The sequence below is a fragment of the Cololabis saira genome, chromosome 11 (genome assembly GCF_033807715.1).
Source record: "Cololabis saira isolate AMF1-May2022 chromosome 11, fColSai1.1, whole genome shotgun sequence".
Taxonomy (NCBI): domain Eukaryota; kingdom Metazoa; phylum Chordata; class Actinopteri; order Beloniformes; family Belonidae; genus Cololabis; species Cololabis saira.
In genome coordinates, this window is record NC_084597.1 from 22977834 (window position 1) to 23000254 (window position 22421).

The 22421-nt window shown below is 44.6% G+C and overlaps 1 protein-coding gene across 5 annotated transcripts in view; it reads left to right on the plus strand.

Annotated features, from left to right (window-relative positions):
* The window catches only part of mctp1b (multiple C2 domains, transmembrane 1b), a 40754-nt gene that overhangs the window by 13563 nt on the left and 4770 nt on the right, over positions 1 to 22421 (plus strand). The window contains exons 2-20 of one of the 5 annotated variants that reach the window (XM_061734058.1): positions 2 to 104; positions 178 to 320; positions 419 to 498; positions 3587 to 3710; positions 5442 to 5486; positions 8333 to 8371; positions 10935 to 11123; positions 11196 to 11326; positions 11580 to 11766; positions 11852 to 11945; positions 12018 to 12120; positions 14357 to 14459; positions 16274 to 16375; positions 16473 to 16547; positions 17074 to 17193; positions 17267 to 17377; positions 17459 to 17512; positions 20350 to 20459; positions 21267 to 21376. In XM_061734058.1, the coding sequence (XP_061590042.1) occupies positions 2 to 104; positions 178 to 320; positions 419 to 498; positions 3587 to 3710; positions 5442 to 5486; positions 8333 to 8371; positions 10935 to 11123; positions 11196 to 11326; positions 11580 to 11766; positions 11852 to 11945; positions 12018 to 12120; positions 14357 to 14459; positions 16274 to 16375; positions 16473 to 16547; positions 17074 to 17193; positions 17267 to 17377; positions 17459 to 17512; positions 20350 to 20459; positions 21267 to 21376 (2023 nt within the window). The remainder of the gene's footprint in view (position 1; positions 105 to 177; positions 321 to 418; positions 499 to 3586; positions 3711 to 5441; positions 5487 to 8332; positions 8372 to 10934; positions 11124 to 11195; positions 11327 to 11579; positions 11767 to 11851; positions 11946 to 12017; positions 12121 to 14356; positions 14460 to 16273; positions 16376 to 16472; positions 16548 to 17073; positions 17194 to 17266; positions 17378 to 17458; positions 17513 to 20349; positions 20460 to 21266; positions 21377 to 22421) is intronic. The other 4 variants (XM_061734059.1, XM_061734060.1, XM_061734061.1 and 1 more) reach the window with 4 other exon arrangements.

Below are 22421 nucleotides of genomic sequence, written 5' to 3' on the forward strand. Positions count from 1 at the left end.
GGGAACAGGCTTCTCTGCTGAGCCGGCCGTCAGCAGCTCAGGGATGTACAAGCTGGAGATCGAGCTTAAGAGAGGACACAACCTGGCCATCCGGGACCGAGGAGGTGCGCACTCATCTGTCCGTCAGGGTCTCTTCTTCTTCTTCTGCATCTGTAACAAGTACATCTTCCTTTTCAGGCACCAGTGATCCATACGTCAAGTTCAAGCTGGGTGGTAAGGAGATGTTCAGGAGCAAAACCATCCACAAAAACCTTAACCCAGTGTGGGACGAGAAGACCACTTTAATCGTGGACAGTCTGAGCGAACCTCTCTACGTGAAGGTGAGTACTTTAACTGCCAATAATAAACCTTTCCATGTGGATTTTTAACGAGTGTATGTTAGTACGTGTCAGTTGAGATGTTTGTCGCTCTCCTGCAGGTGTTTGATTATGACTTTTGCCTTCAAGATGACTTCATGGGCTCAGCTTTTCTTTACCTGGAGTCTCTAGAGCAGCAGAGGTGTGTTAGATGTTCACACCATTGTTGAGTGTTGCTGCCATGTCTTTTTGATGGACCAAACTAACAAACCTGATGTGTGCTGATGTTTTCATGGTAATGCATCAGAATGCTCATGTTTATTTTTGTCTCCTATTTCTTTCTTCGTTTACGTTTTGTGTCGTCAAATATCTCTTAGAGAATTCGTTTTTTTTTCTTTTCACATCTTTGAAGTCTTTGCTGTGGGTCAATTGCACTGTTATTGGGTTAGCTGAAGCCATGTGACCTCTGAAATCCCATTGCTTCATCAATAGCCTTGTATTTAGCTTGTGGTTAGCCCAAGTTTCACAGTGACATCAACAGTAGTCATTTGTAACTCCAGGAGACATCTACGTCACCCTACATGCTGATGCGCTTCATATCAATCCCTCAGACTGTTTAAAAAGAGCTGGACACACCTCCTGTGATGTCACCCACAGGTCAGAAACTTTGTTGTTGTTATGTTTGTTTTTTAAAAGGACGTGAGTGCGTAAGTAAATCCAGCTGGGACCCCAATAATCTGGCAGGTTTAGCTTACCGTATTTTCACGACCATACGGTGCACCGTGTGAAAAGGCACACCCTCAGTTTTGTGTGTCATTTTTGGTTTTAAAACGCACATACGGCGCACCGACCCAAAAGGCGCAGTCTACAGACACGGAGCTGCACACACGCGCTGCAGAACACACACACAAGAGTGCTTATTTAAAAGTAGAGCAGGAGCAAAACTTAGTTTGATATTTTATTTCACTTTTCACATCAATCAAACCCTTCAAAGGTTCATATTCTGTTTCCGCATTAAAGAATTAAAAAAAAAACACTGGGTCGCCGCGCATAAACCTGTCTCAGCCACCAGTCCTTTTCATTTCACTCTGGCTGGAAAAGTCTGTTTAAGCAACGCTTTTCTTTTAAAAATCACCATAGCCGGCAGTTTCTGTCCATCAGCGTGGCAGGCAAGCACAAGAGTAAATAAACTTTTCATACACCGTCCCGGGTCCCGCTCCGCTCCCCCGCGCTGGTCCCGCGTCCCAGGTCCCGGGTCCCGGGTCCCGCGTCCCGCGTCCCGGGTCCCGGGTCCCGGGTCCCGCTCCGCTCCCCCGCGCTGGTCCCGCTCACACACACGCGCACCACGGGGATCTGGTACCGGGTTTGTATCCGACAGGAGCTCCGCTCCGCTAATTCAGCTGCGCCAGTCAGCGCGGCAGGCAAGCACCACATAAACGAGAATGTGTGTGTTTCGCGCCGCGAACACACACACGCGTCGGGGATCCGGTACCGGGTTTATAACCGACAGATTTGGCTGAAAATCTCGGACGGTGAAGCTGATCAGACCTGAGACGTACCCCAGAAATCCCTGCTCCCAAAGCGGCCGGGAACCAGGTCGATCGGACCCCGCTTGGGGAACCAGGAAGTCGGGCTGGAGCAGCGCGCATCACCGCGGCTTCAACCGGGGAAAGTGACCGGTTCCGACCGGCCGGGACCGGAGGAACCCACATGGACTGGTAGCAGGGGCTCCCGGGGAAAGAGCACCGGCATTTCAGCCGGATCTGCCCCGGGGATGCGGCAATCGGACCCCGCAACCCCACGGCAGGTGCATCCTCGGTTCCCGACATGCAAAACACATGCGCTGCAGAACACGCACACAAGTGTGCTTATTTAAAAATATAGCTGGAGCAAAACTTAGTTTGATTGTATTTTATTTCACTTTACACATCAAGCAAATCCTTAAAAGTCTTCATCTTCTGTTTCCTCATTAAAAAGCTCAGTGGATGGTCTCATTCAAACCGCAACTCAAGGCTTCACCCGCCCCCTTCTCTTTTTACCGTTCTCATGGTGGCCGGCCTTACATTACCGTAATTCAGGTAATAGACACGGCGCACTGTTTCATAAGGCGCCCGGCACATTAAAAAAAAAATAAATAAAATTTATGTGCGCCTTATGGTCGCGAAAATACGGTATGCTAACAGACGATGCAACCCGTTCCAGTCCAAACATCCTCATTTAAGTGTTGCTATCAAACATCTGAAACAAGGAATGGTGGGCCTAGACTATGCGTTGACTGACCCAGCAGCCCAAGTGACCGATCAACGGGTAGCTCTATGCTAGCTGTTGCATAGCAGTCCAGTTGGAAGGTCCTGAAATGGTCCAAGACGAAGGTCACCTGACCGGAGGATCGAGCTGCTACAAGAAGATGATGATCTAGACACAGTCCTGCTGGTGTTCTCTGGCTAGTCCTGACAGGCTGCTGTACAAAGCTCCTCTCCCAAACCCTTCAAAATTCCTTCACCTGGAAGGTCCTGTTGGGATTATATAATTTTACTTGATGTGGTACATAAAATATCAAATCTAACCATGAAGACCAAAACTATTATTTGTAAGACTGGAGACTTACTCACAATTTAATCCAGACCCTGATGGTCGGTAGAGGAACCCCAGCGCTCTCTGACGGTGCAGTTGGCCTGGTTTGTCTCACGGTGGTTGTTGTATGTATGTATGTTGTCTGTATTTGAACATTTTCTCTCTTTTGTCATTAAATGTTGTTTTCTTCTTTAGTAAATGTCATTTGGTAGTTCCGTCTTGGTGGTTCTTGTCTTTGTAGTTGGTGTTTGTCTCTAAGACGTCCTTTGTTGTGTCCCGCTGGCCTGGTGTGTGTATTGTGGACATGTCTTTATCATCATCTTTCTTAATGTTGTTTGTGTTTTTGTGGTGAACATCTGACTAACAACACATGTTCACTTGGTCACATGAGGCGTCCATTAGCTTCAGTTGTGCTGGCGCTGGCCGGTAGACATCACAGAGACAGCATTACAGTGCTGTTCATGAGCGAAAATAGGCTACTGACCCGTCCACCGTTCTCAGCGTTAGCTCGGCGTGTTAGCATGCTAACAACAGTGGGCACAACTGAAGCTAAGGTAAATGTCACGTGACCATGTAACAGTTTGGTCTGTTGGTCAACATTTTCAGCTTTCCTTCTTCGTTTAGTCTTAAAATGACAGCCTGAAGTCTGGATTCATGACAGTCGGAACACGCAGGAAATGTCCTCATAGGGAGCTGAAACTGTCGGTGTGTTACAGGACCATACCCGTGACTTTGGTTCTGAAGGACCCTCAGCTCCCAGATCACGACTTGGGTTCTCTGGAGCTGTCTGTCAACCTCACACCTAAAAGCAGTCCCATCGAGGAGCACCGAGACACAACGGTAGGTAATTCAAGATTACATTTTACGATTAAGGTGGAGTCACATCAATCTGGCCTGAAATAATCACAAATGATTATGAGAGACAGGACGTAACTAGACTTGATTAGATCAAGACCTTTGGTCACTCTACGGACCACTGCGGTCCTGCGGTTTCTTTATTGGTCTATGGACCAGTGAGGTCTGGGTCCAACAGTGAGTCAGTCTTGATTGATCTGGGTTCCAGATGTTCCATATACCCACATCCCCAGATGCAGCGTCACATATCGGCGGAGCAGCTAATGGCCTCGGTAGTATCGGTGGATCTTTGTCCGGGTCCAGCAGCCTCCTACGTTACTTCTTTCATCCCTAGTTGTTTTTATCACCTGAATTATCACCTCGCTCAGACAGGTGACATCTGGATCAAGCTTGACACCTGGATCATGTTTGACACCTGCTTAACACAAAAAAACGGGACATATTTCACTTTAATCCATTTGTACAAAACAAAGTCCCTGCACAGAGCAGCTACAGGAACCCGTCACCATAGCAACCTGTGCTCTATGCTACCTACACCAGCCTGTATATACTTGCAGGTAACCACGCCTATGTGTTCGCATCATGGCTGACATGCGTATTCTGCGCTTGTTTGGCATGTCCATCGTGCACGTCCCCAAAAAGTATGCCATGCGTACGTGACCTGCAATGTACCGCTGACCGCCGATGACCACTCGTTCGCGGCAAACAAGCTTTCATCTGCGGTCAGCAGCTCTATGATCTGCTGCTCCGGCATAGTCGGTCAGGTCGATCGATCCGATGCAATGGTCCTCAGAGTTAAGCATCTACTTATACAGACCTCACGGGTCGGTGTCTGTGTTTCACGTTGTTAGTTTTTCGGTAGAACAGACAACCGTCTCCAATGCGCCACTGGTTTCTCTGCCGCGACAAAACCAGTTCAATCAGTTGAATCCTTTATTCTCCGCCCGCTAAAGAAAAGCAATTGTTGCTAATTTCCTACTTTTTATTTCCTCAATTTTCAAAATAATTTCGTCTTCCAACAGTTTTGTTGTTGTATATTTTCCGGTTGTATTTTCTGAACTGAGGTTACACTCCGCCCCCTGGTGGAGGCAGCCGGTATTATGCACACAGGCAGCGTAGCGCTGAACCAAAAATGCTCACAACAGAGCTGGTTGAACACACACAAACGGACCGAACCAACGCGTGGCAGGCGAGCGCTCAGACATTCAAAGCTCAGACTATAAAGACTGTAACATTTAAAGTACAAGGTGTGGATCCAGCGTGTCACTTGTCCTTTTACATTGACCAACCCGGGGTGGCGTATCGAGCTGCCCCAGGAATAACTCACCTCCGAGGGAAGTCTTCACCGCGGGTCAGGTCAGAACTAATGCAGGGTGGCGGGTCGTGGGAGGGGTTTGTCACCTGAGTACAACCCACCAGGGGAGTTTTTTTATTTAGTATTATTATTATTTTACAAAACAAGGAAACAGCTGATGAGAATGACAACAGCAGCAGGACGTCACAGGTCGGTATAGCAGGTAAATCTGATTCCAGATGAAAACTCCTCTAATTCATAGAATCACATGACGGAGACACATTAGGATCAGGTTGTTTTTGTTCGTTTTTTTGCTACTAGATGTACTAGTACTGGTCCACTGGTCCTGATAGATGCTCACAAAGCAGGACCACCAAGTCCCCCACCTTGTTTCGTAGACTGATTGCGTTTGTGTCCTGCAGCATGGAGAAGTGAAGGCGTACCGCTGGAAGGGTTACGTGAACAAAGTGAGTGCAGAGCATAGAATTAGGTTAGTTGTGACTTCCTGTAGATGATTGGGCCGGACGTGCCCTACCTCTGACGCTGATGGAACGCTTTTCCCTTGTCAGTCATCTACTGTGTGTTTAGAAAGCCACTTTGTTCTGTGTTCTCTGGTTTCACTGAGCCATTATTTCTTCAACAAAAAAAACTACAGGGAAAAAAACCAAACCACACAGGCAATCCTAAGTACCCCCTTACTGCTTTCACAGGATTTAAGAGGGTAAGCTGCAGCCAGGTTGCTGTCTATTAGTCTTGTAGTTCTCGAGACCGGTCTTGGTCCCAAGACAGGTCTCAAGGCCACTTTTTTGTGGTCTTGGTCTTGTCTTGGTCTCGGGTCTCTCTGTCTCGCCATGTCTCGGACTCGGATCATTGCGGGGGCGGCAGTAGCTCAGGTGGCAGAGCGGGTCGTCCAATGATCGGAAGGTCGGCGGTTCGAATCCCGCTCTCTCCCAGTTTGTCCTTGGACAAGACACCTTACCCACCTTGCCCTGTGTGAATGTGTTTGAATGTGTATGAATGTTGGTGGTGGTCGGAGGGGCTGTTTGGCGCGATATGGCAGCCACGCTTCCGTCAGTCTGCCCCAGGGCAGCTGTGGCTACAAATTGTAGCTTACAGGAGGTGTATGAATGAATAACACATCAAGGTGACAGAATCCTGTGATCACCAGTTCTTCTTCTTGTTAATGTACAGTTTTGTAAACTATTTTTATTGTGCATTTGATTTTATGCATGCTTTGGTGCATCGGCATGTGTGTTTGTATTTAATTACAGTATTGTGTTTATAATGGCCTTGTTTGAATAACTATATGGCATCATTGGCTTTTGAATAATATTTGCATATCGTTGGGATTGATTAAGCATTAGGTCTATGCCATTTCAGTGATGCTGATATACAGTGTAATTTGGCTACTATAATGGTAAATAATGCAATTTAAAGTCAATAATTGTGTGTATCTTTATTATTCAAAATTCACGTTTCATCTTAAAATTAAGTACAGTTGAAATTAGTAACATTTTCTATTTGTTAGACTTTTCGGATGTGGATGGTGGTGTTGGAGGCTTGTTATTTTGTTAGATGACTTTGGGACTAGTTAATAGTCATGTCAATCCTTAAAAGCACTTGAGTCAACCCTCAAATAGTGTAGAAATAGCGGTAGTTCACATATTTGATCTCAGCTAATTGATTGATTATAGTGAGTTCATAACACATCCACTGTGTTATTGTGCTGCAGTTGAATACAACCTCATAAGCAGCTGAACCAGGATGGTGCTGATGCTCTACAACTCACGCAAGATGACTAAATAACTCGATTTCTTTTTTTGGTCTTGGTCTTGGTCTTGTCTTGGTCTTGATACTCTCCGGTCTTGGTAGTGTGTTGGTCTCGGTTTAGGCGGTCTTGACTACAAGTCTACTGTCTATCATCAGTCTTTGATGATCTGATCATTAATAGGTGTACACACCTCTATAAAAATGCACTGCCAAGAGGGAAAGACATCTGCAAGATCTTAGAACTGTTTCTATCAATGTGGAAAGGATTATAAAATCTTTTATAAAACCAATTTGAAGTTCAGACTTCTACAGTAAGAAATATTATTCACAAGTGGAAGACATTCAAGATGGTTGTCAGTGTTCATAAGAGTGAACGTCCGAGCAGATTTACCCCCACAGCAGAACAGCAGATTTCTGGGACAATGTCCTCTAGGCACGTGAGACCAACGTGGACATGTTTGGTCTTCATGTCCAGAACCATGTTTGTAGGAAACCAGCAGAACCACCTCCTACCCACTGTCAAACACGGTGGTGGAGGATGATGGTCTGGACCTGGACACCTGTCAGGCTCTGAGTGCACCATGAAGTCCTCTGTAGATCAGAGTCTAGTATAGGTGTGTGGGACGCGTGTGTGTGGGAGACATGTGGTAGACGTGCCTGCTGGAGTCCCTCAGATGTCCTCATGAATAAAATGCTTGTGAATATGAATTATAGAAACCCAACGGATGAAGATGGGTCAGAGCTGATGACATCATCACTCCAGCTGAAGATCCTGCAGAAATAAACCTGTGATTTCTCCAAGATCATTAACCTGATCCAAACACGGATTGCGTATGTAAACTACGCCGCTGCAGCGGCGCTCCAATGAGAATCGAGCTTCCTCGGTTCTGCAGGGATTTTTATCACTCGATTCACAGTGCATGATATCAGATTGAGCCACTTGCTTATTCCACATGTTGTTTAAGATCATAAAGAAAAGCAATAGAAACGCTGATCGTGAGATGCTGCTGACACCAGCACCACCGGAAGAACCCGAAGCAACCTCAGCCTTCGTTCATGATGTAAAACCCTGGAAACGTGCAGCGGCCAGTGCTCATACGGCCCAACAACACGCACAACCCACAAAAGTTCATGAGATGTGATGTACGTCCACCGGACGAGCTGAAACCATGATGAGGGTTTGTGTTGCTGTACTTGGTTCAGGTTCAGCTCCTGGTGCGGGTCAGAGGAGCAGCTGTTTCCTCGTTGGTGTTTTATTCAACACGTAAATGAATCGTAGCCCTTGTCACAGTGGACCCGCAACAACGCGGAGACAGATGGAGAACAGTTTCAGTGAACCTACTGAGGCTAAAATGATGGAAATTTCAGAGGTAGTGTTTCAGTGAAAGCAGGACACTAGAACTGTGTCTAGAAGTGTCTAGAAGTAAAGCTGTCCTCCAGCCCCCCCTAGTGGCTGCAAATAAAAGCTTTTCCTTTCAAATGGATGTTGAACGTGTGAAGCGGCAGCTCAGGTTTCAATTAATCTGTTTTCATGTGCGTTCAGACCGTGCTGCTCAGGAGGTCCTGGAAACGGTCCACCAAGGTAACCAGCATCATCATCGTCATAGTCATAGTCTGTGTTTGCAATCGCAGCTTTCCACCAACCTTCACCAGCTTCCTGTCCGTGTTTACTTCGTCTGTTTCGTGTCTGTTTTATTTTTTCAGTAACTTCCAGATAAGCCATGATTAGTTTGCAGGACTGGATCTAGCTGTTTAGGGCCTGTGCAAGATTCTTTTTGGGAACCCCTGTTTAGTAAAACTCTGGTGTGACAATGAGCTAAAACCCTTGAAGATGAGCTGTGGTGAAGAAAGAGGTGAGATTTGAGAATCTCACATTGAGGTAAACTCATCAGTTTAAAAAAATATAAATTTCTGTCTTTATAAAGTCTTCAAGGAAAAACTCTGAAATTAATTTCTCATTCTGAGAAAAGTCTGGAATTAAGTGGACTTAAAAAGTTATGATCTTCAGACTTTATAAAATAGCAAATTTCCAATAATAAAAGAAATCTCAATATCTGTAGCCTTAAACGTAAAAAAAAAAAAAAAACCCACACACAGATGCACCCAGTTAGGACTTTAGAAACTGTTTATTCTTTATAAATCTGCAAGAAAAAATAGAAAGGTTCCTGAAAATTAAAAAACGCAACCTGACTTTAAAAATGTCCAACATTTAAAGTAGCACTATGTAACTTTTCCACCTTAATATCATATTTCCAGAGTCATTGTGATGGTACATCAACTTCCAACAGGTTTAATGACACCTCTGTCATGGTCTGAGGGGTCTGTATCGCCTTCACTGGCACTATGTAACTTTGAGGAGCATGGTAGGAACCCTGCTACACTAAAAAACTACACATTTTTACGGCTTTGACTGCTTTACGGCATACGTCACTTACCCCTCCTTCCTGATTCGTAGTCGAGACGAAAATGGGCGGGGCGTGGAGCGCAGAGCTCAGCAGAAGCTGGTAACCCGTTGCTGCTGCAGCAGCTCCACACAACAGACGTGGGGAAAAGATCGCTAATGGTTTAACTTTTCACCGCTTTCCTGCTCGGAGGCAGAACCACGGAGGCCGGCCAAGTATCTGAGATAACAGAGTAAAAGAGTAAAAGAGTCGTCGGCTCGGTTGGATTTCGGCTGTAACGACCAAACATACATTCAGACGGGTTTTATTCCCCACTTCTCCAGCTAAACGCAGTTGCTGGCCAGCTCTCTGCGGTGCAATTAACCCCAATCTTCAGATAAAACTATTTTGTTGAGGAAAATATATTAACTCTATTTGTAGCTGCAGAGGAAAAAAATAATCTCACGAGGAAAACAAAAATATTGCTCACGCCTCGGAGTCTCTTCAGCATAATATAGGAGTCAAAAAAAAGAAAAGAGAAGTAATAGTGATACAAAACATGTACTGTATGTTGTACTATTATACAAATTTATGGAAACACATGGCGAGTCAAACATTTACCAAAGCAGCTGCCAAACACTCCTAAACAAGGTAACCTAAGACGTGGGTTGTGCAGAACTGCGGCAGTAAGTCCCTACTAAAGAGTGGAGCTCCGCTCTTTGATAGGGATTTCATATGAACCCAAATCGTTAATAATCATTATTTTCTCCATATACCGCTCCCTGGCTTCCTTGTTTAAGTCCAGTTCCTTTCCAGCAGTTTAACATCTTTTTTTTTTGCGTTCCATCTGTTCACTTGGTGAAACAGAAAAGTAGTTTTGAAAATCCGTCCCGTCTTCATTCGCTATCAAAACAAATGCACGCGACGGGGACAGGATCTTTCCGGCAGTACGCGCTTGTGCTCATGGGAAACATAGTGTTCTTTCTGGTAAAGCACTACCGCTTTTGTCCAAAGGAGCCGCCAAACTCAACAAAAGCTGAAAGTTACATTGTGCTGCTTTAAAGAACAAAAAGAAAAGATTAAACTTTAGAAGTTTTCAAGAAAAATAATCTGAGATTTTGATGTTTTTCCGATTCAGAAAAATGTCTGTAATTAATTAATAATAAACTCTCTAGTTACATGATTAACAACTTTATAAACTTGTACATTTGTAACAAAAACATTCAGAAATTCTGACTATATTTGCAAAACGTAAAATAATATTGAGCAAAAATGAAATTGTGACTTTAAATTCCACAACTTTTCAAAATTAAAGAATTCCAGCCTGGGAGGTGACGCTACGTGCCCTCCCGCCTGGGAGACATTGTGGCGCTCCCTCCCGCCTAGGAGGTGTCGTGGCACCCCCTTCCCACCTAGGAGGGGTTGCCATGCACCCTCCTGCCTGGGAGAAGTCGCTACGCCCCCTCCCACCTAGGAGATGTGTCTGTGGTTTCGTGGCGTCGCTGCTCTCATTTCCATCCCCGGCTCTGCTCTTCATCGTGTAAATATGCAGTTATAAATCCAGCTGATCCAGAGCAGTTTATGTGGCTGTTTTTTCATCTACAGTCTGATCAGAAGTGACTCATAAATATACTACAAGTTCTTCTATAAGTATGATCACCCTAGATTGTTCTGTGGACCTCTGAGGAACAGAGACCACCATCCGATGAAGATCAGAGTTCTTCCCGGTGTCCTTCGTCCTTCCTTCTAACAAACACATTTCAGCGTTTTGTCTGTGTGGACCAGCAGCAGCAGTCCATGCGTCTCTCTGACCTCCATCGGAAGTCTCAGCTGTGGCGAGGGATCGTCAGCATCGCTCTGATCGAAGGTCGGAACCTGACACCCATGGACCCCAACGGCCTGAGCGACCCGTACGTCAAGTTCAGACTGGGACCGCAGAAGTACAAGAGCAAGGTCGGTGAGACGAGTGTTGTGGACGGCATGAGAGATGAGCCTCGGTTGATCGATGGGTGTGTTTTTGTGCAGACGGTGCCGAAGACGCTGTGTCCTCAGTGGAGGGAGCAGTTCGACCTGCATGTGTACGAGGAGACGGGTGGCGTGTTGGAGATCACGGTGTGGGACAAAGACACCGGGCGGAGAGACGACTTCATTGGACGGTCAGTTTACGAGTGTGAGGTTCCTACAGTTTATCTGGTAAATGTTGGTAGCTCACTCGCTTCTCTAATCAAACTGTAAACGGTATCTTTTATTTTAAAGTTCAGCAGGAACCTACCAGGAGCTGGTGATAGAATGTTTCAGGACACTGTAGCCCATGATTCAACTTGAGCTTTACGTTTTAATACAACATCTTCAGTTCTGCAGGAGGATATTTATCACCTTTTTGTCGCTGATCTGTTTTTGGTGCTCCAGCTGCCAGTTGGATCTCTCCATTCTGATCAAGGAGCAGACCCACCACCTGGAGCTGCCGCTGGAGGAGTCCCGGGGCTTCGTGGTGCTACTAGTGACGCTCACTGCCTCGGCTGCTGTCTCAATCGCCGACCTGTCTATCACACCGCTGGACGACCCAGAGGAGCGCAGGGAGATCCTCGGGAGATATGTACGCTGCCCCTCTGAGGGAGACTCAGATGTGACATCCACTAGACTCAGAGATTTATATGTCAATCTGAATTTTTATGCCGCAGGCTGCTAGGAGGTCCTTCTCCAACCTCAAAGACGTGGGCGTGGTACAGGTGAAGGTGCTGAGAGCAGAGGGACTCATGGCTGCGGACGTAACCGGTAATAACATCGGCTGTAAAACGTCATGAATGAACTCAAGTTATACAAGTGTTAACGTGACTGATATTGCAGGTAAAAGTGATCCTTTCTGTGTTCTGGAGCTGAACAACGACCGACTGCAGACTCACACGGTCTACAAAAACCTCAGCCCTGAGTGGAACAAGGTCTTCACCTTGTAAGTTCACCATCATCTGCGTATTTGTGCATCTGTTCCTTTATTTTGGAGTTCATCATGTTGTCGTGGCACTGCTGCTGCTAGCACTGCCAGTGCTGCTACTGGCGCTGCTGCTAGCACTGCTGCTAGCGCTGCTGCTAGCGCTGCTGCTAGCGCTGCTGCTAGCGCTGCTGCTAGCGCTGCTGGCGTTGCTAGTTTTGCTAATGCTGTTAATGCTGCTGCAGGTGCTGCTACTAGCGCTGCTATTACCGCTGCCATAGACATATATACGTAGACGCCTCACGACATGCTGGAACGTAATCCAGCGTCGCCGCCATATTGGATGGGTCTCCTCACTCCAGGCTAAATTAACTACACTGGAGTTACAGAGTGCCAGTACACGCAAGAAGCTGCAAAACAGTTCTTTTTCAAGGGTTTTAGCTCTCCAGCCCCAGTTGCAAGCCTAACAGGGTAGTATAAGACCCTGGAATGACCTGGATTTATTTTTATTTTTAATTTTTTTATAGATATATTTATTGAGGGCAATAAGAGAGAAAAAAAAAGATTTATAATAACAATAGAAATATCAATATTTTCCCCTTTTTCAAATTTTCATAACAATAATTAAACAAAAAGAAATACATAATTTTAATAAGAAAGAAAGAAAAAAAATATAAATAAATAAATCCCTTCCCTCCCTCATATGGTCAGTAGACTACATCATTCAAAATCATTTAGCTTCTTTTCACATATGGATAACAATACTGGAGCAAATGCATAATAAAGTAAATAATCAAGTCCTGAAAAAACACATTCATTAATGCAGTAGATGATTCAGATCATTAGCTAGTCCAAATAAAGGCAAACAATTCAAAAAAGGGTCCCCAAAAAAGGTCAAAGTTTTTTTCTAACAGAATACAGTATTTTTTCTGGAGAGCTATATGATGCAAGTTCATTGATCCACTGTTTGGTTGCTGGGGTTTTTCTGATTTCCAGTTTTTTAAAATACAATTTTTTGCCGCAGTACGACCTGGATTTATAATGCTTACTTTTCCAGGCCTTTAAAAAAAATTACTGAGCTGGTATAGCTTGTATGTATGTGTTACTGAATGAAATGACATGTATAAAAACTTTCACTTAATGGCCTAATGACAGCTCATGACTCATAAATTCAAATGAACAATCAAACTTGTTTCTTTATTAAAATATCAAATTAATTAATTTATACATTTGTCAATATGCCATACCATATGTCTTTGTTAAAGAGCATAATACAAAGTATTTCAGCATAAAAGTACGTATTTTTAATGTGTGACAGCGACCTGTATCATAACTAAATCTCTGCCGTTTGTAACAAACCAAACCGTGTGAAAATCAGGTAAAAATTCTGGGAATTATGGATTATTGTAGTCGGTGATAAAACCTTCCTCAGTAGAAATAAATGCACTGGGGCCGCATTGGAGACCCATCCAAGATGGCGGCCGCGCTGAACGTCAGCTCCAATAGGCAGCGTCAGTCTATGAGGCGTCTATGTATTATGTCTATGACCGCTGCAGTACCACTGCTTTTACTGCTGCTAGTGCTACTGCTAGTACTGCTGCAGATGAGATCAGTTCTGTTAGCATGATTTAACAGCACGTTAAATCAGAGCAGCTAACTGACGCTTGTAAAAGCTAACTTAGCTGGCTGCTCACTGTTGTTAAAGCATTTAACAGAACAAAATGGAAAACTGCTCATGCAGCCGTTTAGCGATGGGAGCTTCAACTCCAGCAAAGGCGGGGGTTTACCCATATGTGTTGGGTGTGCCACACGCTACACCTGTACCTGGCTTTAAAGTTGTTAGCAGGATCTGACTCCTACTCCAAAACCACTTGCACTTGCTGGCATGCAGACCTTCAGACGCCGCCTCCCCGAGTGTTTTCTGTTCCTGAGTCGCTTTCATTGTGTTTGGACAAATAAAGTTGGATTGTTTTTGTCTTCTTGCGATAAACGTTTCTGTTCAGCTGAAAATCTTCCCACAAGCAGAAGAAGTCTTCGAGAAGCTGCTGTTTTAAAAAAAAAAAATTTGTATCCCAATTTTTTCCCCATTTTATCACCCAGTGCTCCTACCTAAGTGACAGTCCTGGGCAGAAGCTGCTGTTTTTAATCTGTTTGTTTCAGACTGTGTGTGTTGTCTGATTGTAAATTACATCTTTGGAAGCAAGTCTCTACAAAACAATGTAGAGGCTGCAGCTCCTCATCTCTTCTGTCTCCTCAGTAACGTGAAGGACGTCCACTCGGTTCTGGAGGTGACGGTGTTTGATGAAGACCGAGACAGGAGTGCAGACTTCCTGGGAAAAGTGGCCATTCCTCTGTTAAGCGTGAGTCTCAGACCATAGAAAGGATTCTTAATGGTGGTCCTGAGTCTGCTTCCTTTTCCTTCCTTTCCTTGAAGCTGTACCCCCTCTGACCATGTAGTGGTAGCAGAAAAGTTCACGTGTCAGCTCCTGATGTAAGACACAACAAAATCCATGTCAAGTGGGCAAAATGGAGACGTGCTGGACTGTTTTTCTTGCTTTAACATATATAAAATGGTCTCCCCTCACCCTGCCAACTCAGAGAAGGAGGAAAGCAACCACATTCTGCAGGGTCTGTTCACCCCGTTTTTAAGACATTCAAGGCCTGTTTAAAATATACATTAAATGCCATAATAGGTCTCCTTTAACACATCGTTGTTAGTGGCTCTTCAGTCAGCACAACAGATCTGCATGCCTCTTGTGGTCAGAGGAGGTACTGGTACGTTACAGAATGGAGGCTTGAGGGTTAGATATGAGGTTGCATCTCAAAAACAATGAACTTCTCTGAAACTTTGATTTGGACATGTTTTGATGTCTAATTGATCACATGTGACATCAGAAGGAAAGACTGCATTTCTATGTGTCAGGATCGTTCAGTTTTGCTTATTTGAATTGATTGGAGGCACCTGTGGAAATATTTTGGGATTCACTTTCAGATACAGGGGTCTTGTTGCATGGCATCATGGGAAAATTCACAGCAATAACACTCCATGATTGAATAACATCCAACAGGTACCAAATACACTGTAAGCAACCGAATCCTTGTAGAAGTAGACCCGATTTCAGGTTTTTATCTCAATCTGCTGTTTATGTACTTTTTATGGACAGCTGTACCAGAGAGTTCACATATCAAGGTCAGGAGCACCAATCGTCGAGTCATACGTCTAGGGCTGGGCGATATATCGAGTATATTCGATGTATCTCGGCTTCTCCTCTGTGCAATATACAAAATGACTATATCGTGAATATTCGAGTATACATTGTCATGCATTTGCTTTTAGCCGCGGGCATTAAATTACAGGCTTTTCTCACTCTCGTCTCTCCTTCACTTCAATTTTTATATTTGTGCCGCTCACTGCTTAGTAACTGTTTAATAAATACAGTTTTGGTAAATTTGACTTAGTTTTGATTTCCCCTTTTTTGCATGAAAGTTTAAAATGAGCATATATTAATGCAGTATGAACAAGAATGTTTTAATGTAGACATATAGAATTATCATACTGGTGTGATTGTATGCATCAAAGTGTTAATTCAAGGCTAAGGCAAAATATCGAGATATATATCGTGTATCGTGACATGGCCTAAAAATATCAAGATATTAATAAAAGACCGTATCGTCCATTTATAGCACTGACTTGTCAGCCTGAGACAAAGCTAAACACTTTCCAGCTGATGAACACCAGTCGAGATTATTTGAACCATCCAGAATTAACAGACTGGGCCCATTCGGAGCTATTTCTATGTATACACAATACTCAGGCTACACAGAGGCAGTTCCTCCTGCAGCCACCAGGAGGCTCTGGACTACAAGATCAACTTTGATATCCAGAATTAGTGGGGAAATAAAAACAGCTGTCTTCATCTGCAGACGCCTAAATCAGAATATTCATGATATTCACACATTTGTGAGTTCATGGAGTCGTAGATCATGAGATTTCTCTTTTTGCAAAGTTTTACATTTGATTACATATTTGACTGTAAGGATCTGACACATGAGCAAAGCCATTGATAAAAACTGACCTCAGACAGGAAACGTTTCCACGTTATGATCGAACACGGAGAGAGGTACGAACCTCTGACCACAACTGTAAACTAAAAAGTGACGTTCTCGTTGTTAGATCCGAAACGGTCAGCAGAGGGCGTACGTGCTGAAGAACAAGGAGCTGACGGGTCCATCCAAAGGAGTCATCTACTTGGAGGAGGAGATCATCTTCAACATGGTGATGAATCCATCATGGACTTGATAAATTTGGTCTCCCTGATGATGAAATGATGATGACAAAAATTATTTTTTGTTTGTCTGCTTTTTATCTTCAGGTTAAAGCTGCTATGAGGACCCTGGTCCCTGCAGAGCAGAAATACATTGAGGAAGAGCCAAAAGTCTCCAAACAGGTGCGTTATTGTTGTTTACAACATGTTAAACTCTTACGCTGGACGGCACACATCGTAACACAGATGTATGCAAAAGTTACTTGGGATCATCAGTTCAATTCAGTTTTATTTATATAGCGTCTATTCCAACACATGTTGTCTCGCGGATCTTTCCAGAGACCAGAACATGACCCCCGAGCATCATCAGTGATGATGATTAGAAGAGCCTGACATCTCAATCCTATGGAAGTAGTAAAGGGAGTATTTAAGTTTGCTCACAAGCCTTTTCTTTTTTCTTTTTGGCTCCTTTTTCTATGGATCAGTTATGTGGAAATAGTACAGTATTGTGTTTAGTCGGAGGTTTTATTTGGCTGATGTTGAAGCCCGTCTACTAGACGCCCTGCTGAGTCTGACGATGGAACGTGCAACCTTCTGACTGGGAGATAACAATCCCCTGTCCTAGATCAACTGTGGAACATACCTATTTCCCTTTCCCACTTACGATTTCTAGTCAACATTGATTGAAATCCCCAACTTTGTCTTCCAGCTGCTGCAGCAGAACTTTAACCGGGTAAAGAGGTGCATCATGGTCCTCATCAGCTACGGCACGTACATCAACAGCTGCTTCGAGTGGGAGTCTCCGCAGAGGAGCGTCATTTCTTTCGTGGTATGAAGACACCCGTGAGCGCTCGGTTCCGGTTTCCGTTTCTAGCCTGTGGTGACTCTTGTCTTCCTACCAGCTGTTCGTGGTGGCGGTGTGGAACTTTGAGCTCTACATGCTTCCACTGGCCTTGTTGCTGCTGCTGGTCTGGAACTACGTCTTCTCCTGCAGCAGAGAAACGGCTGACGTGGTGAGGAAGCAGGACTTTTCTTCTGTGTCAGTGTCTCTCTGTCGTACAGTTTGATGGACGCTGCTTTCTTCTGTGCTGCAGTCCATGGAGGCCGTGTTTGAGTGGGAGGATGAAGAGGACGACAAAGAAGACAAGGTATTCCCCTTGTTGTTTTTTGCCTGCAAGATGTTCAGAGTGGAGAGATGTTTATCTGGGTCATAAGGACAACAGCCGGAGCAGAGATCTCCAGATCCGTCTCTGTTCACACAGAACTCTGAGCTCTCTGTGGGAACCTCAACATGGCTTTACTGGACGAGGTGGATCAGGAACAGCAGATCCAACCGGACTCGGGTTCTTCTTGGTCTCATCCAGAACTGGCCAGTGTGCCAGTGTCTGACTGATTTATCACTGTATTCTGTTTTGTAATGTTCTAACATTCTGAATTAAGTTGTTTTATCACATTTAATTATTATTTCATCCAGAAATGTATCATCCGGGACTTGCGTCCTGCTCTAACTTTAGCACATGTCACAGCCCGGCTCAAAAGCCATGACAAAACAAAGTGAGCTATGCAGGTTGTTGGCCAACACTTAGATGTTTCATCTAACCAAAACAAACGCCAGAACTATGTGTGATAATCAGTAGGATCAGTAGTGAAGATGTCCATGTGTGCGTGATTGGACATTAACATGTTGGGTGGCATGAAATAAACCAAAGATACATGGGAGAAGAGCCCCACTCCACCCTGGGAAGGATGGAGATGAATAGAGGAAGCAACACAAGGGCCAGATGTTCCTAATCAGTCCTCAGGGTTGATAATGATGCTGCAGCACTGGAGGAGAGCATGTTAACACCAGCAGACCATCATAGCCCCGCCCACAATTTCAGTTTAGTTTTATTTATAAAGGTTACAGAGTTAAAGGGTTACAAGGTTAAAGGTTTGATGGGACATATTTCGCCACCTCTTGACCGACATAGGTCACAGTCGCTCTGGCAAACTTGCATAATTGCAAAATTAACAATTACTTTATACGGACCAAATGAGACTCCCAGAAGTCAGAATAGGTGACCACATGATCCCAGGGATTAAAGTTCTCCGTCTCTAGACGGATTTCCGTCAATTCGAAAATTAGGAAAAAAAAAAGAAAAGAACAAAAAAACATTTGCACGTGCGTTATCATGTTAAGCCTGAATTATGGTTCTGCGTTAAATCGACGCAACGTACGGTGCGCCACTCCGCGTAACCTACGCCGTAAGCTCTGCGTTGGAGTAACGCTGAACCATAAATCAGCTTTTAGGCATTAAACTGGCGCTATTGTAAACCAATTAAGCGAGCCAGAGCCTTGGTATTAGCCAATCAGGAACAGAGGGGGGCGTGTTGGATCAAGGGGGGAGTCTGGGGGAGCAGTCGCCCCGTCGCCCTCCTCTCCCCGCCGCCGGAGGTGCGGCGTTCAGCCCGCCTCGCGGGGCCTTCGTCCAGCCGCGGTCGCGTTTCGTCGGGCGGGGGTTTTCGCGGGGCGGTGTCCGGCAACGCGCAGAAGGCGGACCGGCGGGGGGGATCGGGTACGGCGGTCGGCGGCGGCGACTCTGGACGCGCGCCGGGCCCTTCTCGCGGATCTCCCCAGCTGCGACGCCCGGCGGGTCTCCTCTAGGGTTACCACCTTTTAGAAATAGAAATAAGGAACGCCTGATTTCAGCAGCGCAGGCGCCAAAAAAGGGACATTCGACAACTGCATAGAAATGTATTTATTTTATATAAAAAAAACTAAATGCTTTGATTTAAAGTGCTTTAATAGCATTGAACTTGCGTGACTGTACAGACAGCCATACATACCAGTAACTGAAATAGCCTATTCTCCTATGCTACTGTACGTCCACATCAGCCCAGATGTATAATATAGCCACAGGCAGTACTGGAGTTGAGGGGTGATGAGGGGTTGTGGCATCCCCCCTGTAAAACTGCCATCCCCCCTTTCCATCACTTATGTCATTTCATCAATTAATGTGGTTTTACTGCTATTTCAACATTTAGAGTTATCACCAGAAAAATAACACCAGAAAAATAACTTATTTGACCATTTTCACCTGTTTCAAGTAAATTTTCACTTGAAATAAGTAGAAAAATCTGCCAGTGGAACAAGATTTATCTTCTTATTACAAGCAGAAAAATCTTGTTTTTTCTACTTATTTCAAGTGAAAATCTACTTGAAAAAGGTGAAAATTGTTGTTTTTTCCAGTGTTGAGTCTTGTTTTAAGTGTAATGACATTTTTTTTACTAAAATGAGACATTTTAACTAGAAATAAGACAAATATTCTTGTTAAGATTTTGAGTTTTTGCAGTGATCCATTTTACTTATCCTGTGAAGGACAGAGTCATATTGATAAGTTCAGAAAACTGCAGAATTTGGTTGCTTTCCTCCTTCTCTGGAGTTGGCAGGCTGAGGGGAGACCACTTTATATATGTTAAAGACAGAAAAAACCTGGTTTTCACAATAGGTGCAGTGCATAGATGAAGGGGGAATATGAACTGGCCTGAAAAAAAAAATTTCAGTCAAAAATATTTTTTTTGCTTTAATCCCTGCATGATCCAAATACACCGCACAGCCCCCCATGTCACCAATAACCCGGTTCATAAGGCGCTGAAAGGTGGTGTGTTACGCATCCCAAAGGGCATCACAGCGGAGGAATATAAGCCTTGCGGTGACCTGTTAGTACCCCTCACTGACTAACAAACTTAGCAGAACCCACCTGATCGATACAGTCTTCCATCCGAGGACATCTACGAAAGTCCCTATAAAAAGGAAAGAGCCCTTGGTCTTGGCTTTAGAGGTTTGCCGTAATAACTGTAGCCTTGTCATGCTAACTGCTGACAATGTACTATTAGCTTTAGCATGCTAAAAATCCTGTCGTAAAATTTTCATTTTGAAATATTTTTTTTGGTTGCTCACGTTTTTAAGGTGTTATGGTTCCTTCTGCTTCTGTCTCTCTCTGAGGACTCGGAGCACAAGGGCTTCATGGACAAGCTGTACGCCATCCAGGACGTGTTCATCAGCGTACAGAGCGCTCTGGATGAGGCGGCTTCGTTTGGAGAGAGGATGAAGAAGTAGGTGTCACGTCACAGACCAGTTTCTAGGTTTTTCTTCTTTTTCTTCTTTCAAACAACCACCTTACCCGCGTCAAGACGCGGTTAGATGTTCACGTCCTCGTATTATGGTATTAGAAGTTCCACATACTTTCATACGGTTCAGCAGCTGCAGCTCATGTCCTAACTTTCATTCATTTCCATGCTAAGATTAATAAGGCTGCAGGATTGCAGGTGGGGGGAGGAGCCTATTGCACCCATTGTCAGGTGAAAGGCAGAGTAGCAAGCTTCACATGTTCCTATTTTCATGCACATTTAAAGAAAAGGGTTAAAGAAACCATTACTGATATATAAATCAAATCAAATCCAACTTTATTTATGTAGCACTTTTCATATACCAGTAACGCAAAGTGCTTTACATAAAAAAAAATCAACATTTAACAAAGAAAAACTGACACACTCATGGTTAAAAATACACATCTGGTCATTTTCACACACATCCTCATATTGATACCCACACAGCACACATACCACAAAAAAAAAGTTAATATGAAAGAGTACATTTAAAAAAAGAATTGAAAAATAACTAGTTAAAATAACAAGAAATAACTACATAACAATAAATTAAACCACACTATTAAAATAAATAAAATTCAGTTATAAGCTAAACTAAAAAGGAAGGTCATAAAAATGTCAACAGTCTCTCTGTGGCCCTGAGGTTCTCTGGTAGGCTGTTCCACAGATGAGGACCGTAGTGGTCGTGTTGGAGACAGCAGCCTCTGCAGCATCCTGATGAACTTCCCTTTTGTTCTTCTTCCATGTTTCCAGCACATTCAACTGGACTGTGCCTTTTCTCAGCTGGTTGGCAATCGCTGCCTTGCTTCTGGCCATGCTCCTTCTCTACCTCATACCACTACGGTACCTGGTCCTCGCCTGGGGTGAGTCCGGATGTCCAGATGATGGCTTGGACGCCGCCGATTTATTGATTGCACGAAGAATACCAGATTTATTGATGACAGATGAGTCATGAATCTGTGTTGGACAGAGAGACGATGCTGGAGAATTGAGGTCCAGTTATCCACTTTCGTACGTCTGTACATCCGTCCGTTCTAAACATTGTTTCCGTCTCTGTCCTTCATACTTCTGTAAGTCATTCACATTCGTATGGTTGTTTAGCAGCATCTCCCAAAGGGAGCAGTGAGGAGTCAATCACTAATTAACAAACAGCGATTGTGTGCTGTTAATTTCAGCAAAAACCTTTTCAATAAACAAATTATCTCTCTCTCACTTATTAGACTTCTGTGCTAGTTACAGTTTGTCCATAACGAACACCATGTTTACTCGGGTAAAGAGAAGGGCTGAGCTGTCAACTGATCACCACCTGGTGGTGAGTTGGATAGGCTGGCGGAGGAGGAAGTTGGACAGACCGGGCAGGCCCAAACGTATTGTGGGGGTCTGTTGGGAACGTCTGGCTGAGCCCTCTGTCAGGGACATCTTCAACTCTCATCTCCGAGAGAAGTTTTCACAGATTCCGAGGGAGGCGGGGGACATTGAGTCCGAGTGGACCATGTTCTCTGCCTCCATTGTCAACGCGGCGGCTCGAAGGTGTGGACGCAAAGTTTCTGGTGCCTATCGTGGCAGGCACCTGAGACTGTGGACTGGGATTTGCTCGTCCATCTCCCAAGCCGAGGTCACTGAGGTGGTTCGTAAACTCCTCAGTGGCAGGGCACCGGGGGTGGATGAGATTCGCCCTGAGTACCTCAAGTCTCTGGATGTCGTAGGGCTGTCTTGGTTGACACGCCTTTGCGACATTGCATGGAGGAAGGGGACAGTACCGCTGGAGTGGCAAACCGGGGTGGTGGTCCCTCTTTTTAAAAAAGGGCACCGGAGAGTGTGTTCCAACTACAGGGGGATCACACTTCTCAGCCTCCCCGGGAAAGTCTACGCCAAGGTACTGGAGAGGAGAATACGGCCGATAGTTGA